The 16,851-nt window shown below is 44.5% G+C and overlaps 2 protein-coding genes across 16 annotated transcripts in view; one reads left to right on the plus strand and one right to left on the minus strand.

Moving 5' to 3' along the window:
- LOC109421509 (uncharacterized) overlaps positions 1-16,851 on the plus strand; it is a 486,639-nt gene that overhangs the window by 245,515 nt on the left and 224,273 nt on the right. The gene's annotated exons all lie outside the window — the stretch shown is intronic.
- On the minus strand, positions 36-16,839 carry LOC134284000 (zinc finger protein 761-like). Of its 2 annotated transcripts, XM_062849647.1 has the most exons (5): positions 16,496-16,839; positions 7,266-8,488; positions 7,085-7,203; positions 6,951-7,015; positions 36-417 (listed from the first exon to the last, which is right to left on the minus strand). In XM_062849647.1, exons 1-5 carry the CDS (start codon positions 16,521-16,523, stop codon positions 356-358), a joined length of 1,497 nt encoding a protein of 498 aa, XP_062705631.1. In that variant the 5' UTR covers positions 16,524-16,839; the 3' UTR covers positions 36-355. The 2 variants fall into 2 exon arrangements, with proteins under 2 accessions (XP_062705631.1, XP_062705632.1); XM_062849648.1 differs by lacking the exon at positions 36-417 and having other exon boundaries at positions 1,044-7,015; positions 16,496-16,838.

A 16,851-nucleotide genomic window follows, 5' to 3' on the forward strand; every position in this document is an offset into this window, starting at 1 on the left:
ATTTCTCCTCCTGGCCTACCTGATTATGTATTTAGGTCTCCTTTGATGACGTCGTAGCTTAGGCAGCAAACGTATTCTCGTCTGAGCTGCGCGTAAAACGCGTCTTTGAATGTGATCATCCAGTAGTTCCTGATTGTGGGTTGTTCGCTTTGATTGTGCTGGTGTTGAAGAATCGGCCTTCGATCCTTAATCTGCACATTCCTTTGTCGATCGGCCACCAACCGATCGCCCACTTCTGCATATCACCCACTACAATGGAAGCTGTTTCCAGCTCTGGTGTGTTACCACAGCCCTACGCCGTAAGATCATGGTGCACAATTTTGCTTAGAGTCCTTAATTGTCATTCTGACGTTGATCAGCTGCCCAACCTGGAGAACAGAAGAAGCTCAGCCTTGCAGTTGCATGGTTTTTCGGGTACTAAAAAAAATGCTATTCACTCTTTGGCGAGCGTTCGTGCGAGACAGTCGCAACTTTTCGTTCGTCCGGTTTGTCTCCCGATTCTATCCAGTTCGGTGGCTTTTTCCAAAGTGCTAGTTTTCCGAGTGATCAAGTGTTGAAGTGATTATCCCTAGTGGGACGAGTGCGGTTGGCTAGGCCACAATTTTTGCCGCAAAAGTTCGTTTGGTTTGAGTAAAGTTCACGTTTTCATTATATCACGTGGCGCATTGTCCAATTATCGAGCACAGCAGTGCAGCACCCCCCGCACACCGCGCCGCTCGCGCGGTCGTGATCGGCTTCTTCCAGTGAGTACCCAAGCTCATCGTCGTCGACAGCAGCAGCCCACCGAGAGAAGAGCAGAGAGCGTTCAACCGCCGCACACCAGCGCAGCGTCGGGCGCTCAGCAGCAGCTCGCTTCCTCCCTATCCGGGCCATCCGATTGCTTGGACCTGTCGTCGTCGAGCCCGTGGCTAAACAGAGTGCACAAAGATAAGTACATAAAGTTACCTCTCGTTGTTCCCCCCTCTCCACTGACTCTTTGATTAGATTTAATTTGGTACATAAGCAGTTTTTTCTCACTTTCCCTGTAGCGTTAATTTTGTCCCTTGTTTTTTGATTATTTCTCGTCCCCGTGATAGTGTTAGTTTAAGGTTTTTGAGTGCCCCGTGGTGGTAGTCAACTACCACAATGGGCGATGATGACGATGGCGGGGGTACGTCGTACCGCATCAACGAAGCTTCGTTATTGGCATCGGACTGCTCGAGCCAACAAGGCGATGTAAATGCTAATCCCTTTGTCTCCCTTCACCCTGGTGCTTCTGCAATGGACACCAACAGTAAATCTGTTTCGACGTCCCCCCGCCTCAAGGCCTACCCTCCCGACTTTGGCGGGCCATATGTTGTTTTCTTCCGACCCAAAGGCAAACGTTTGAACACCGTTCAAATCAGCAAGGATCTAACTAAGCGGTATTCTTCCGTTGTCTCCATTGACATGGTCGGTACAGCTAAGCTTCGGGTGACAGTAGGCGACCGAAAACACGCTAATGAGATTGTGGCCTGCGAGTTGTTTACACTTGAGTACATCGTTTACCTTCCGAGCGCGTCGATAGAGATTTCGGGGAAGGTCGCCGACGCATCTTTGACCTGCGAAACGATCATGCAAGGCTGTGGTCGTTTCCATAATCCTTCTCTACCTCCTGTCCAGATACTGGATTGCCGGCAACTGCATTCCCAGGAGGGCGAGAAGAAGGTTTACACACCATCTGAAGAATTTTCTGTGACCTTTTCCGGATCTGCATTACCAGATCTGCTGGTGATTGGCAAACTTCGGCTACCTGTGAGGCTGTATGTACCGAAGGTAATGAATTGCATCAATTGCAAGCAGCTGGGCCACACCGCTCAGTACTGCAGCAATAAACCTCGTTGTACAACATGCGGGGAGAGACATGTGGACGGTGCGTGTAAAACGCCGCCCAAGTGTGTTTATTGTGGCAGCGACCGTCCACATGATCTGATTGATTGCCCAAGGTACATACAGCAGAAAAAACATCAAAAACGATCGTTGCAGCAGCGATCACGGCGAAGCTACGCCGAAATGCTGAAAAAAGCTGCCCCGACCGTTGAATCCCGTAACATCTACTCGTCTTTATCTCTCGATGATCAGGGCTCTGACTCTGAGGTCGGGGACGGGGTTCCCTTTGTTTTCAAGGGTGAAACGAGGAAACGGATGAGGCTCCAGAGACCCACCAAAAAACCTCGGAATCTGCCTAGCAGCGACCCCCAACCCACCATGACAAATTTCAAGAGTGGTAAGAAAGTCACAAAACGTTCCCCTCCAGGATTCAAAATCCAGGACGAACGAGACTTTCCATCACTCCCGGGAACATCTAAAATCCCAGATGTCTCACGTTTTTCGAATTCTCAACCGGAAAGACAGCATTCGGAGCACCAGGAGCAACCTCATGGTGCGCCATTGTTTACGCTCTCTGGCATCGTAGACATCATCCTCAGCTTCTTCAATGCTTCAGATTCCGTGAAGAACATTGTAAAAGGACTTCTTCCTTGTGTGACCCCTCTTTTGAAGCAGTTGGCTTCTAAAATGCCCCTCCTTGCGACAATCGTATCTTTCGATGGCTAATTTAACCACCGAGGTCGAAGATACGATTTCGGTTCTACACTGGAACTGTCGTAGTATTACACCGAAATTAGACGTTTTTAAATTTTTAGTTAACAATTTACAATGCGATGTTTTTGCACTATCCGAAACATGGCTGACACCTGATGTAACCTTACCTTTTCCCGATTATAATATCATTCGCCTTGATCGAGGGGTGCTTCTAGGGATCAAGAAGCAGCACTCATTTTACAGAGTCGATTTTCATCCGATGACAGGCATTGAAGCCGTCGCATGTGAGGTGACTATCCGAGGTAAAACCCTCAGTGTTGCCTCCATATATCTTCCTCCGAGAACTGTGATATCTCGCAGGGATCTCGCCCACATCTGCTCGGTTATGCCCGAGCCTCGGTTGCTCATGGGAGATTTCAACTCCCATGGTACAGGCTGGGGGGAACTGTACGATGACAGCCGTTCAACGTTGATATATGACCTCTGCGACGACTTCAACATGACAATTTTGAATACCGGAGAAGTTACACGAGTGGCACCTCCAGCTCAAGATGGCAGCCCTAGAAACAGCCGATTAGACCTCTCAATCTGTTCGAGCTCACTATCGCTGGAGTGTACATGGAAGGTTATCCAGGATCCCCATGGTAGTGATCATCTTCCGATTGTTGTTTCTATTTCCAATGGGTCACATCAACCTCCATCTATCGACATCGCCTACGATCTCACCAAGCACATTGACTGGGAGAAGTACGCAGAAGCAATTATCGACGGTGAGCAATCGGTAGAAATCCTTCCACCGCGGGAAGAGTATCAGTTTCTATCAGAACTGATCATCAGTAGCGCGCTTCAGGCACAACGTCGACCAGTGCCAGGTCCGTCGGTTCGCAGGAAACCCCCCAATCTGTGGTGGGATAGTGAGTGTACAGAAATCTATCGCGAGAAATCCGCGGCGTTCAAAGAGTTTCGGAAACGCGGTTCGGTCGAAAACTTCAAGCGGTTCGCTTCCCTTGAAAGCAAGTTCAAGAACTTGATCAAGGCGAAGAAAAGCGGTTACTGGCGTCGGTTCGTCGAGGGTTTGTCGCGCGAGACTTCGATGAGAACTCTGGAACGTCGGTAGAAGAATGCGTAACGCGTCGTCGGTCAACGAGGATCGAGAAAGCTCTCCTCGGTGGATTCTCAAGTTCGCAAAAGAAGTTTGTCCAGATTCCGTACCCGTGGAGCGAATAATTCGTGATGTTTCCGAGGATAGGGACGACATGGATAGGCCGTTTTCGATGGTTGAATTCTCACTTGCTCTTCTTTCATGTAACAATTCCGCTCCAGGAATGGATCGAATCAAGTTCAACTTGCTTAAAAACCTCCCCGACGTCGCTAAGAGGCGCTTGTTGAACTTGTTCAATCAGTTCCTGGATAACAACATCGTTCCGGATGACTGGAGACAAGTGAGGGTGATAGCTGTTCAAAAACCCGGGAAACCCGCGTCGGATCATAATTCGTACCGTCCAATCGCGATGTTGTCTTGTCTACGGAAGCTGTTGGAGAAGATGATTCTCTTTCGACTGGACAAATGGGTTGAATCGAATGGCATGTTGTCAGATACACAGTTTGGTTTCCGCAGAGGCAAAGGTACGAACGACTGTCTTGCGTTGCTTTCTTCAGAAATTCAGCTTGCCTTTGCTCAAAAGCAGCAAATGGGCTCAGTGTTTTTGGATATTAAGGGGGCTTTTGATTCAGTTTGTGTCGATGTTCTTTCTGACAAACTACACGACAGTGGCCTTTCACCAATTCTGAACAACTTTTTGTATAATTTGCTGTTTGAGAAGCAGATGAGTTTCGCTCATGGCGACTTGACAGTTTCACGAATTAGCTACATGGGCCTCCCCCAGGGTTCATGTCTACACTCCAAATTTTGTTTGCTGGTATTCAGCAAATTTTGCTGATTTTTTTTGTGCTGATTTCATTCAGCAATATGAATTTACTGAATATCAGCAATTATTTTTCAACTTGCTGAACCATCCAGCAATTTTGACAGTTGATCAGCAACGTTGTGCTGAAGTTCAGCAAAAAAATTGCTGAAATTCAGCAATTTATTTTGCTGATTTTTTTTTGTGCTGGAAGCGTTTCGAAAAATTTGGTGTGTAAGCCCCCTTCTTTACAACTTTTATGTCAGAGACATAGATGATTGTCTCATGGAAAACTGCACGTTAAGGCAGCTTGCGCATGACTGTGTTGTCTCTGTAACGGGATCAATAGCAGTCGATCTGCAAGGACCACTACAGGATACTTTGGACAATTTGTCTACTTGGGCTCTCAAGCTGGGTATCGAGTTCTCTCCGGAGAAAACTGAAATGGTTGTCTTTTCTAAAAAACACAAACCGGCTAAGTTTCCGCTCGTTCTGATGGGTAAGACAATCACTCATAGCATGTCTTCACAATACCTCGGCGTCTGGTTCGATTCCAAATGCACCTGGGGGAAGCATATTGTGTATCTGATACAGAAATGCCAAAAACGAATCAACTTTATGCGAACTATTACCGGAACATGGTGGGGAGCACACCCGGAAGATCTGATCAGGCTGTACCAAACAACCATTCTATCGGTTTTAGAATACGGTAGCTTCTGTTTTCAATCCGCGGCGAAAACACACTTGCTGAAGCTTCAACGGGTTCAGTACCGTTGCCTTCGGATCGCGTTAGGTTGCATGAACTCGACTCACACAATGAGTTTAGAGGTACTTGCTGGTGTACAGCCTCTGACAGACCGCTTTGCGGAGTTGTCGTTCCGGTTCCTCATCCGATGCAAGGTTGTGAATCCGTTAGTCATAGAAAACTTCGAAAAGCTGCTCGAACAGAATCCCCAAACTCGTTTTATGAGTGTGTACTACTGGTACATGACACTGGAGGCTCGACTGGAGGTAAGCCCAAATCCGGTTAACACCAATCGTGACAACTTCTCAAACTTCGACAGCTCCTCTGTGGATTTTGATCTCTCTATGAAGGATGAGATCACCGGTATACCGGAATCTTTTCGTTCCATATGTATTCCACAAATTTTTGCAAGTAAGTTCGGGCATGTTAGCGGGGCCAGACAGTTCTTCACAGATGGTTCCAAAACCAATGATTCGACTGAATTCGGTGTCTACAACGAATTTCATAGCGCCACCTTCATGCTTCAAAAGCCATGTTCGGTATACATTGCTGAGCTAGCGGCTATATACTACACCTTAGAGTACATTCGCACTCTTCCACATGAGCACTACTTCATTTTTACCGACAGTCTAAGCTCTCTGGAGGCTGTTCGGTCAATGAAACCGATGAAGCACTCAGCGTACTTCCTGAAAGGAATACGCCAAGTCTTGAGTGCTTTGTCCAAACGCTCATACATCATCACCATAGCTTGGGTCCCTTCACATTGCTCAATCCCGGGCAATGAGAAAGCAGACTCTCTGGCTAAGGTGGGCGCTAGCGAAGGCGATATTTACGAGCGTCAAATCGCCTTCGACGAATTTTTTGCATTGGCCCGTCAGGAGACCTTGATCAGCTGGCAACACAAATGGAGAGATGGAGAGATGGGTAGATGGTTGCATTCCATCATCCCACAGGTGTCGAAGAAGCCATGGTTCAAAGGGTTGGATTTAGGCCGCGATTTCATTCGTGTGATGTGTCGGCTGATGTCCAACCACTATTTGTTGAACGCACACACCTTCCGTATTGGGCTCTCAGAAAGCAATCTCTGTGTCTGTGGCGTGGCTTACCAGGATATCGAACATGTTGTGTGGGGATGCAATGAGTATCGTGAGGTCAGATCTGAGCTGCATGAAATTCTCCGGGTCCGAGGAAAACAACAGAAACCCGTTAGAGAAGTGTTGGCAGGACTTGATTTGGAATACATGAACCTGATTTACCAGTTTTTGAAACGTGTTGATGTCAGAGTTTGATGTAGTACGTTCCTTGTTTTCGTTGTCCGCCTTTTGGTTTTGTTGTTCGCCCCTGTCTGTCGTTACCCCCTTCCGTTTGTCCTCTTCTTGTCGTTTTCTACCGATAAAGTCCTTTCTTTTTGGTTCCGTTACAGATATGGACAAATTGTCCCATCAAAGTTTTAGTATAAGTTAGCAAATAATTTAGTTTTAAACCCATTAATCCGTCCTTCCCATTTTTTTTTCTTCTTCAATCCTTAACCTCGAAACAGCCGCGAGTACTTCGGCTTCCCAAACTAACATAGTTTTAAGGCAGTAATAAATTGTAAAATTTAAAATCATTGTAAAAACAAAAGATTTCGGCTCAGTTATGCCCATGTGGCGCCCGAGCCTTCCAAATAAACGAATAAGTAAAAAAAAAATGCTATTATGTTTATACGCAAAAATTAAGATTTTATTCCACAGTCACACTTTCTCTGTTGTTTGGATTTAATGAGATCTCTATTTCAACGTCCACTTGGTCTGCTTTTTGACACCTGAAATCGAACGAAGAACATCGAACATTATCCGTTGGCTTAATTAAATACATGGGTAATGCAGCTCACTCAACATTCCTCAAGAGGTGTTTCGTAAGTTGTTTCTTCTGAAGGTACGCCTCCCCGCAGGTTTGGCACTCAAACGGTCGAATCTTGCTATGCACCGCCATATGTTTTTCCAAGTATCTCTGAAAATGTTCATCACACCGTATCATCAAACTGCCTAATATTATATATTTGGAAATCTCACCTTTGTGCGAAAACTTTTCGAGCACTGCTCACAATGGTAGTCCTTGGTGGTCTTATGCGTATTCTCGTGGCTTCTGAGCTCATTTCCGGTAGCGAACTTTTTCGAACACGTCTCACATTGGAACTTCATTCTATGCTTTGCTCTGTGATGGCTGAGCTGGGCCCTCTTCGTGGTGTTGTAATCACATCCTTCGAATTCACATTTGTAGTTCCCCAATGAGTCAGCCGGCTTTGTAGCTGTTTCCACACTCGTTCCGTGAGCGGCTTCCAGGTGGCTCTTGAGCGAGACCAACCATCGATAGGTTTTACCGCAAACTTGACAGGTGTAAGGTTTCTCGCCCGTATGAATTCGTTCGTGGCCGATGAAAGTTCCGAGGTTCTTGAAGGTTTTCGGGCAAAACTTGCACTGATACGGATGCTCTTCGGTGTGCAATCGTTCGTGCACAGACAGACACTGTCTGGTTTTGAACATTTTACCACAAACCGAACACTTGAATCGGCCTTGTTCCAACGACTCGTGTTCCCGCTTGTGTCTCATCAGGTACTTTCTGGTCATCTGCTTTCCACAGACCGTACAAGTGTGTTTGTCCTCATCGTTCCCGCCATGTTTTAGCCGAACGTGTTCCCTCAAAGATTGCTTCGTTTTGCTTCGCAGAGGGCACTTTGGACATTTGAATCGGTTTGTGTGCATTTTGACGTGTCGATGAAGTTGAACCAGCGAAGCAGCGATCTTTACCGGAATACCGGTTTCATGCGTGCATATCTCGCATTCGTAGGGTAGCATGTCCAGGTGCTCTGTGAGATGCCAATCGCAGCTTTCCGAGTCGGCGAACGTTTGACCGCAGAGATAGCACCTATGTGAATCTACTTGGTTATTCGTTGCATTGGTTTCCTCATGATCAGCAGGCAACTCATCGGCGTCAGATTCTATGATAAGCTCGGGTTCTTGCTTAATAGACTCGGATTGATATGACGATTCAGAGGTAAACCTCGATTCATCCACTTTTAAATTCAATTCCGGGTTGTCCTCGTTATATTCATCGACGTCAGTACGGTCGCTTGATAAAAAAGCGTTCGGTTTCTGTTTGATAAGAGCGCAATCATAGGGCATGATGGTCGATGGAAGATTAAACCCTGAGGAAGCATATGATGGTTCTTCACTTGATATTGGCATATCATCGTGCTTATACTCATAATCAGTCTCGTGTGGTGATTCTTGTTTAACTGTGAAGCAAAAAAAAAAGATTATCATGAAATCTACCAACTAGATGGTACGTGTCTGTTTAGGTCTGATTGTTTAGTTATAGCAGGTTATAGCAAATACTTTCGGTGATATAAATAGTACTGATCATTGCGGAATTGTACGCGATTGTACAAGCTTTGAACGCTTTGAACTCGTTATTTGGGATATTAAATAATAGTGCTGTTTATTAACCAGAGCAGGGGTTCTCAAACTTTTTAAGCTTGCGACCCACTTTTAATTTTCATAGAATTTGGCGACCCACCAGTGTGTATTTTTATTTAAAAAAAAATAAAATTTTGAAATAAATACATTTTTTGCAATTTCTCATCGTAATAGGCTATTTTACCTCACGTAAATCTGACAGGAAAAGGCCTACTTTCCCACACCAAATTAGCAGTGCTGTAATGGTTCATTACAGCACTGATTTGCGTTGCGTAATGATTCATTACAGCACTGTTTTCAGTTTTGATCAACTTCTTGATGCTTTTTGGATGCAGTTTTGAAAAATTGTGACAACTGCACAGTATAACCTGCTATGATCAGACTTTCCTAAACATGACTATGAACATCAGTAAGCAGTTGGATGGAAAAGATTTGTTAAAAACTACCTACAAGCGGTGATTTATGAAATTGCAAAAAACGTACGCAACTCGGTGCAGAACTCGATTTTTACAGCACTCGTCGTAATTATCCAACTCGGCAAGCCTCGTTGAATAAATGTACGACTCGTGCTGTAAAAATCTTCATTCTGCACCTTGTTGCGTAAACTACTATTTTCACTTTCTTAGGTTAAAAAAAAGTTACGTAATGCAGAACTTAAACTAAAATAGTTATTTATGCATCAAGTTGCAAAATGATGATTTTTTCAGCACGAGTTGTACGTTTATCCAACGAGGCTTGCCGAGTTGGATAAATACGACGAGTGCTGAAAAAATCGAGTTTTGCAACGCGTTGCATACAAAGTTTTTTGTAATTGCAAAAATATCCGTACAGTATAATCTCTCTAGCCACACAAACGTGTATCAGCAGCAACCATGTTGCAAGTTTTCAAGCTCCCGTCGTCGTCATGCAGCATCATAAGCAAAAGTACCTAGGTTCAGTTTGTGCTTCTAGGCCTGATTGACAGTTCAAATCAGATTCTGAATCGTTCTGATTCGGATTCGAACTGCTCAGTGCATGTAGAAGCAGCAACTGTATCTACGGCAGTAGCGGTACTTAACCAAAAAGTGTGTGCTGGCAAAAGTGCCGAAAAGTACTACTTTTCAGCACTCTAAAGAGTGCCGAAAAGTAGTACTTTTCGGCACCTGTGCTTCAGTGAAGAAAAGTAGGCCGTTTTAATATTGTTTCCGCGAGTGAAAAGTAAGGGAATTCGCAACGCAATTACAAAAAATAGTTTTTTTTTAATTCATAGCGCTCAGCTTCAGTATACCGTTTGTCTAAATAAGTTTAGATAAGTTTTCAAGTTTTCAATAAATCTAACCGGTCTATTTCCATTCAACACTATAAAACAAGGTTTTATATGTTCTCTCAAGCATTCTATAAATAAACAAAAAAAATATATACAATTTATACAAAGTCTTTGCAGGTATACTGGCAATGTTATGCTTCTGCAGAACTTTAAAATCTACTTTAAAATGAAAGATCGTGTTGAAAATGTTATACAGGTTGTTAGTTTCCTGAGTGCAAACTTTTTAAAGGGCGATTGAGAACCATAAATGGTGAAAAGAAAATGTTCTTCGCATATGGCCAAATCTCAACCGTTACGTAGTTATTGAACTTCCCATGTTTGTGACTATTATTACCCTAACTGACTATAACTTTAAAATGATCAAACTTATCGCAGTTTTTTTTACCCTTATTCGAAAAATTATTGAATTTTCTATCAAATCGCATCTTTGAACCGATCGGTTTAGTTAATTAACTAAGTTTTCTAAAGCAAATAGCTCAAAAGTAGTGTGTTTTAATTTGTTTTTGTCAATTATCTTTGAAAAATGCGTAATAATTTAAAAAAATTCTTTGGCAAAGTTGTGGCCCCTGTTTTACTCTACAATTCGTTCTTTGACATCAAACTTCTATCTCTTATCGTTCTCTTGCAATTTCGATTTAAACATCGCATTTAAAATCATAAATTTGCAATTGTCATGGTAAGCACTTTTTTGCGCTCTGTGCCGCACATTTAAATCAAAATTACAAGAAAACGATAAGAGCTAGATGTTTGATGTCAAAGAATGAATTGTAGAGTGGAATAGGGACCACAGTTTTGCTAAGAAAGAATTTCAATTTATGTAAGACGGAAGGGTTTAGAGTTGAGAGAATATCGAAATAGTTTCTTTATTTAGAGAAATAACATTACAACGCGCACACGCGAGGTCACCAGTATGGCGGTCGGATTAGAACTGCTTGCACGAACTTTTTTGCCGAGGGGCTACCCGATCCTCCCACACGGCCTTTCCTGACACTACTTCCGACCCGCCGGAAGTGTCCATGGCTTGATGGAGTCACCAGCGGTAGTCGTCTTCCTCGGGCCTTCGGCTTCATCGTCGACCTTCAATACTTCAAAACGATCGTTGGGTAGAACTTCGGTGATCTCGTACGGTCCAAAGAATTTCGGCTTGACTTTCTGGCCCACACCGAATTGGGTTTTCGGTATCGCCACCAGATCTCCAACTTTGTACTTCACCAGCGGCTTCCGACGAAGATTGTAATACTTCCGGTTCTCCTCTTGCATCTTCTGAATGTTCTTCTGTGCCGCACTGCGTAGCTCACTTCGTTCCTCCTCAAAGCTTTCTTGGATTTCCTTTCGCAGCATTTCGTGTAAAATGGCATCTTCGTTTGTTCGCATCTTAACGCCCGTCAGCAATTGAAAGGGTGTCATGTCAATCGCTCTTTGCCAACTGTTATTCAAGCATTTTTGAACGTCAGGCACATGCTTGAACCATTCCTCTGGCTTGTCGACGGACATCTTAGTTATCATCGGAATGATGATTCGATGAACACGCTCTACTTGTCCATTTCCACGGGGCACTCCAGTAGCAATCTTGTGAAGCTCAATGTTTTCGTCCTCGCAGAATCTCGTGAATAATCCGGACGTGAATGCGGAGCCTCGGTCACAGATAATCCTTCTCGGGTTACCGAAGGTGTCGGTGATTATGCGCAGCTTCTTCACCGTTTCTTCCGCGGTCGTTGACTTCGTAGGGAACAGCCATACAAACTTGGTAAAGGCATCAATCACCGTCAGAATGTAGTTGTAGGACTTCTTGGTTGATGGCATTGGGCCTAAATGGTCGACATGGAAGGTGTCCAACGGGACATCACCTTTAGGGATGGGGTGTAACTCTCCCTCAGGCTTTCCTCGTTTCTTTTCACCAACGATACAAGCGACACAAGTGGCAATGCACCGCTTGATCTTCTCCTCTAGTCCTGGTACGTAATAGTCCTCGTTGATCCTTTCCTTCACCTTCTTGACTCCGAAATGTCCTCTTTCATGCGCCGACCGAATGATTTCCATCTCCATAGACTCCGGAACGTAGATCCTCTTCGATTCGCCATCACCTTCGTACAAGACACCGTTGCTCACAGAATAGCTGCTGACACCTTCACCCTGCTCCAGTTCCGTCAAAATCGCCATCGCTTTCTGATCCTGCTTTTGTGCCGCACGAACCTTGGCAACAATCGGTGCGGACACGACCATGACACTCGCCCTGGACAGAGCATCCACGTGAGGCATCTTCTCTCCACGACGATGCTCCACCTCGTAGTCGAATTCGGCGAGATCCACGACCCACCTTGCAATTCGAGGGTTCAGCTTCTTCTTGGACATCGAATCTTTGAAGGCCATGCAGTCGGTAATGATTTTGAACTTCCGGCCAAGCAGATAACATCGGAACTTTCGTACGGATTCGACAACGGCCAACGTTTCCAACTCGTAGGAGTGGTAGTTTTTCTCGGAACCATTCGTAAGGCGGCTGTAGTAATAGCAGGGGTGGAATTTCCCATCATCGTTCGCTTTCTGCATCAGGATACCTGCCAACGCCTCCTTGATGGCATCGGTATGAACCTCGATGTCGCCGTCAGGGTGGAAAATCCGCAACACTGGGAAGCTGGCCAAAATCTCCTTGATACGGTTGAAGGCACTCACCGCATCTTCATCAAACTGAAAAGAACTTCCCTTTTTCAACATACCTGAAAGCGGACGCGTTAGGCTTGCGAACGCTGGGACGAACTTCCTGAAGTAGCTGGCCAATCCGTAAAATCGCTGCAGTTGCTTCACTGTTGTTGGCTGCGGAAACTGCAACAACTTCTCGACCTTCGCAGGTGCCGGCTCCACACGGCCATCGTAAACCGTATAGCCGAGATGTTCTACTCGACGTTGCAGGAAAGCGCACTTCTTCCAATTAAACTGCAATCCATTCTTCTCAGCTACTTCCAACACTCGTTTCAACACTTTCAGTCCTTGTTCTTCATCTTTAGACGGAATGATGACGTCGTCCACGAATGCCATAATCGTCTCGTCATTGATCAAGTCTTTAAACACCGTGTTAATGAATCGACCGAACGCGTTACCACTTGTACACAATCCAAACGGTGCTCGTAGAAACTCATATTGCCCATCACTCGTCACGAACGCGGTGTACTTTCGACTCTTCTCTTCTACCGGTACGTGAAAGTACGAATTCTTCAGATCGAGCGTCGTGTACACTCGAGCCTCCGACAACCGATCGATTTGGTCTTCAACGTTGGGCATTGGAAATTTATCGCGCACTACTTTTTTGTTTATTTCCCGGTAGTCAATACAGACGCGGTACGATCCGTCCTTCTTCGGAACGACCACAACCGGACTCGCATATTCACTTTCGGATGGCTGCACTATGCCGTTCTTCATCCATTCCCCGATTTGCTTCTTCACCACTTCTTTTTCCAGCTGTGCCAACCGACGAGGATTTTCACAAACGGCGTCGTCGTCCTTCAACTTGATTGATAATTCATTGGCAGCAACCACTGACTGACTCGGACTATAGTTCTCAATCATTCCCAAAACTTCGTCGCGGTATTTGTACGGCACTGAAATCTCGTTTTCACCAATGTACTCCTCTACGCGACGGATCCACTTGGCATCACTCTGTTCCGGCTCTTCAACTTTTGGTGGGAACTTTTTCACTCGCGCCCCATCGGGAGTAATCGCGTAATCGACACTGTTCAGGAAATCCATTCCTATTAACAATTGCATATCGATCGCGTCAACCGGCACAACATAGAAACGCACAACGTATATTTCTTCTTCGATTTCGGCTTCGAGATCTAGTTCGCCGCAAACCGTATTCACTTTTCCACCGTAGCCGCGCACCTTCATCGATGATTTTCTCATCGGCGGACCGGATTCCGACAGATCCGTCCACAAATCCTGCCGAACCAACGAAATTTCACTCCCGGTATCGATTATCGCAGAAAAGTCGCGCCCGAACAACTTCATCATCACACACGGTTTGCCGTCGGCTTGCAGTACATTCACTTTGGATGCTGCTTTTTTGTCACTCTCCTTTTTCTCCTTCTTCTTGCTGCAATCTTTCGACAGGTGACCAAACGAGTTGCAGCCAAAACACTTTGGTCCGTCGTTCTTCTGCGGGCACTCGTTCGCCACATGCGACGCCTCGCCGCAGTTGAAGCAGTGACGCTTCGCTTCGGGTTTACTGCTCTGCTTCGTCGATTCCGATTTTCGCTGCTCTTTCTTTCGTCCGGCGTCGTCGTCCACTCTCGGCTTGCGTTCCGCTTTCCGCTGTACCTTTTCGAAGTTAAGCAGCTTCGCCTTCAGCTCTCGGATCGTGCTGGCTTCGTACAAGAGGGAGCGATGAAATGCGTCGTCCGTTATTCCATCGACAATGTACTCACACACACTTGGCTCATCAAGATTGATCGCGAGGGCAATTCGTTGCATTTCGTAGATATAGTCTCGCGTCGATTCCGTCGGCTTCTTCTTACGCCCAGCCAACGTGCGATGAACGTCGCTTGCCCGTACGAAAGGGGAAAATTCACGGATAAGGGCAGTCTTCAGCTTCGAGAATGTTGATAAATCGCGTTGGGAAAACACGAATCGCCGTGCAGTGCCAATCAACTTTTTCCGGCACATTATTAACTTCTGCTCATCGTTCCAGAATGCTGTTTTCGCCATGGCCTCAAACTGGTTCATCCACATTTTCACATCGTGGCCTTCCTCTGCTCCGAATGCTTCGATGCTGTCCTCCACATCACGAAATGAGTATGGTCGTTGCTCCTGTTGTGCGAGTGGGGTTGGCTTCGGCGTAGACGTCGTTCTCTTTCTACCCACCGCCGTCGTGAAGAATTCAGAGTCGTCCGTATCGTCGTCAGCATCTCTGTGTGAGTAATCGTTTTCGTCGTTTGAGCGGTCGTCGTCATCAACTTCATCGACCAAGCCGTCGTCGTCGTCGGCGCGTCGGTCGTCATCGTTTTCAACATTCACATCGCCGTCGTTCTGGTTGCAATCCTGCGCCGCGTCTTTGGCCTCAGGAGCGCCGTCGTTTTCCGCCATCGTTTTGTCGTGATCGACAATGCGTTTTGCCATAGCCTTTTTATTTCCCGTCGTCGGCAATCCTCGTTTTTCGCACTCTCGCTGAATGCCGAGCTTGGTCAGCGTGTCGCACAAGAGTACAACGTCGTCCTCCATCTTGAATCGTCCGATTCGCGTCGTTTAACTTTTGATTTACTAAATCACACTTTTAACACATCGCGTACACTGTCTCAACAACTCTCCTTCCCGGATCGAGCCCCCATGTAAGACGGAAGGGTTTAGAGTTGAGAGAATATCGAAATAGTTTCTTTATTTAGAGAAATAACATTACAACGCGCACATGCGAGGTCACCAGTATGGCGGTCGGATTAGAACTGCTTGCACGAACTTTTTTGCCGAGGGGCTACCCGATCCTCCCACATTTATTACGCATGTTTCAAAGATAATTGACAAAAACAAATTAAAACACACTATTTTTAGCTATTTTGATCTAGAAAACTTAGTTATTTAACTAAACCAATCGATTCAAAGATGCCATTTGATAGAAAATTCAATAACCTTTCGAATAAGGGTAAAAAAACTGCGATAAGTTTGATCATTTTAAAGTTATAGCCAGTTAAGGCAATAATAAACAAAAACATGGAAAGTTCAATAACTACGTAACGGTTGAGATTTGACCATATGCGTAGAACAATTTTTTTCACCATTTATGGTCCTCTATCACCCTTTAAAAAGTTTGCACTCATGAACCTATATATTTATAGCAAGTCGGTGAACACCAAGTAGAACTTTTTAGAGTACTGCTGGATGGTCAGACAAATCCTCTTGAAATTTGTAGTCATATCCTTCTTACACACTTATTTTATTTCTATTTTTATTGAAATCACTTTTCAGTTCAGATTATCGATGTTTAGCAGAATTTTACCAAAGTTTAGCTTTACTGAAGTTCAGTAAAAGTAAGGTTTGGTGTTTTTTTCTGATATTTCAACTGGTGAACTTGTCCTATAAATCCTGAAAATGCTAACTACAAGAAACAACTTGAACTCATTTCTTTCCAAAACACAAGTCAAATCTCAAATTTTACCCTAATCTTAAACCGATCAAAATCTGTTTCAGAATTCAGACAGTAGTTTTAATACTCAATATACTCCAGACTAAGACTTACAATATTAAATTTTGAATAGAATTAAGGAGAAACCGAATGTCTGGAGATAACTCTACCGATTTTTTGTACCGAGTATTTGTAAATTAGAAAATGGCTTGCAATATTATTTGATATAAGTTGATTAAGACATTTATTACAATATCGCTCAAGTCATCACGACCCATAGTTTGAGAAACGCTGAACCAGAGCGTTAATGATTAATCATAAATTTAATCATGATTAATTATTAAGATTAATCAAAAATTCTTAAATATCTGTTTGGCAGATTGAAGAAGAAAAAAAGTCTCGTCGGATACTTACTATTGTTTTCACTACAGTGCCCGTTCATTCGAGCAATTATATCTAACAACTGAAACAGTTACGTGTACACAGAATGCAGGAAGATAAACTCTAGTCTTTAACAATAACAAATAAATAACAAGCCTAACAAGCCCAGGTTAATCATCAATAACAAATAACCAAGTAGTGGATAATTAATGAAAATTCGTAACTGTAGATGCGAAAACGAATGTTCTCTTTTAGGTTGATGTTATTATGTGTTGTTGGAATTGTTGTCGGGAAACGGCATGCTGTCACTCGCGGATGAATTTTATTTTGTTTCTGGCCGTTCTTTATTCACTGTTTTTGGCCGGCTTTTAGTCAGAGTGAATCAAGTA

This window comes from Aedes albopictus, chromosome 2, assembly GCF_035046485.1.
Source record: "Aedes albopictus strain Foshan chromosome 2, AalbF5, whole genome shotgun sequence".
NCBI lineage: Eukaryota > Metazoa > Arthropoda > Insecta > Diptera > Culicidae > Aedes > Aedes albopictus.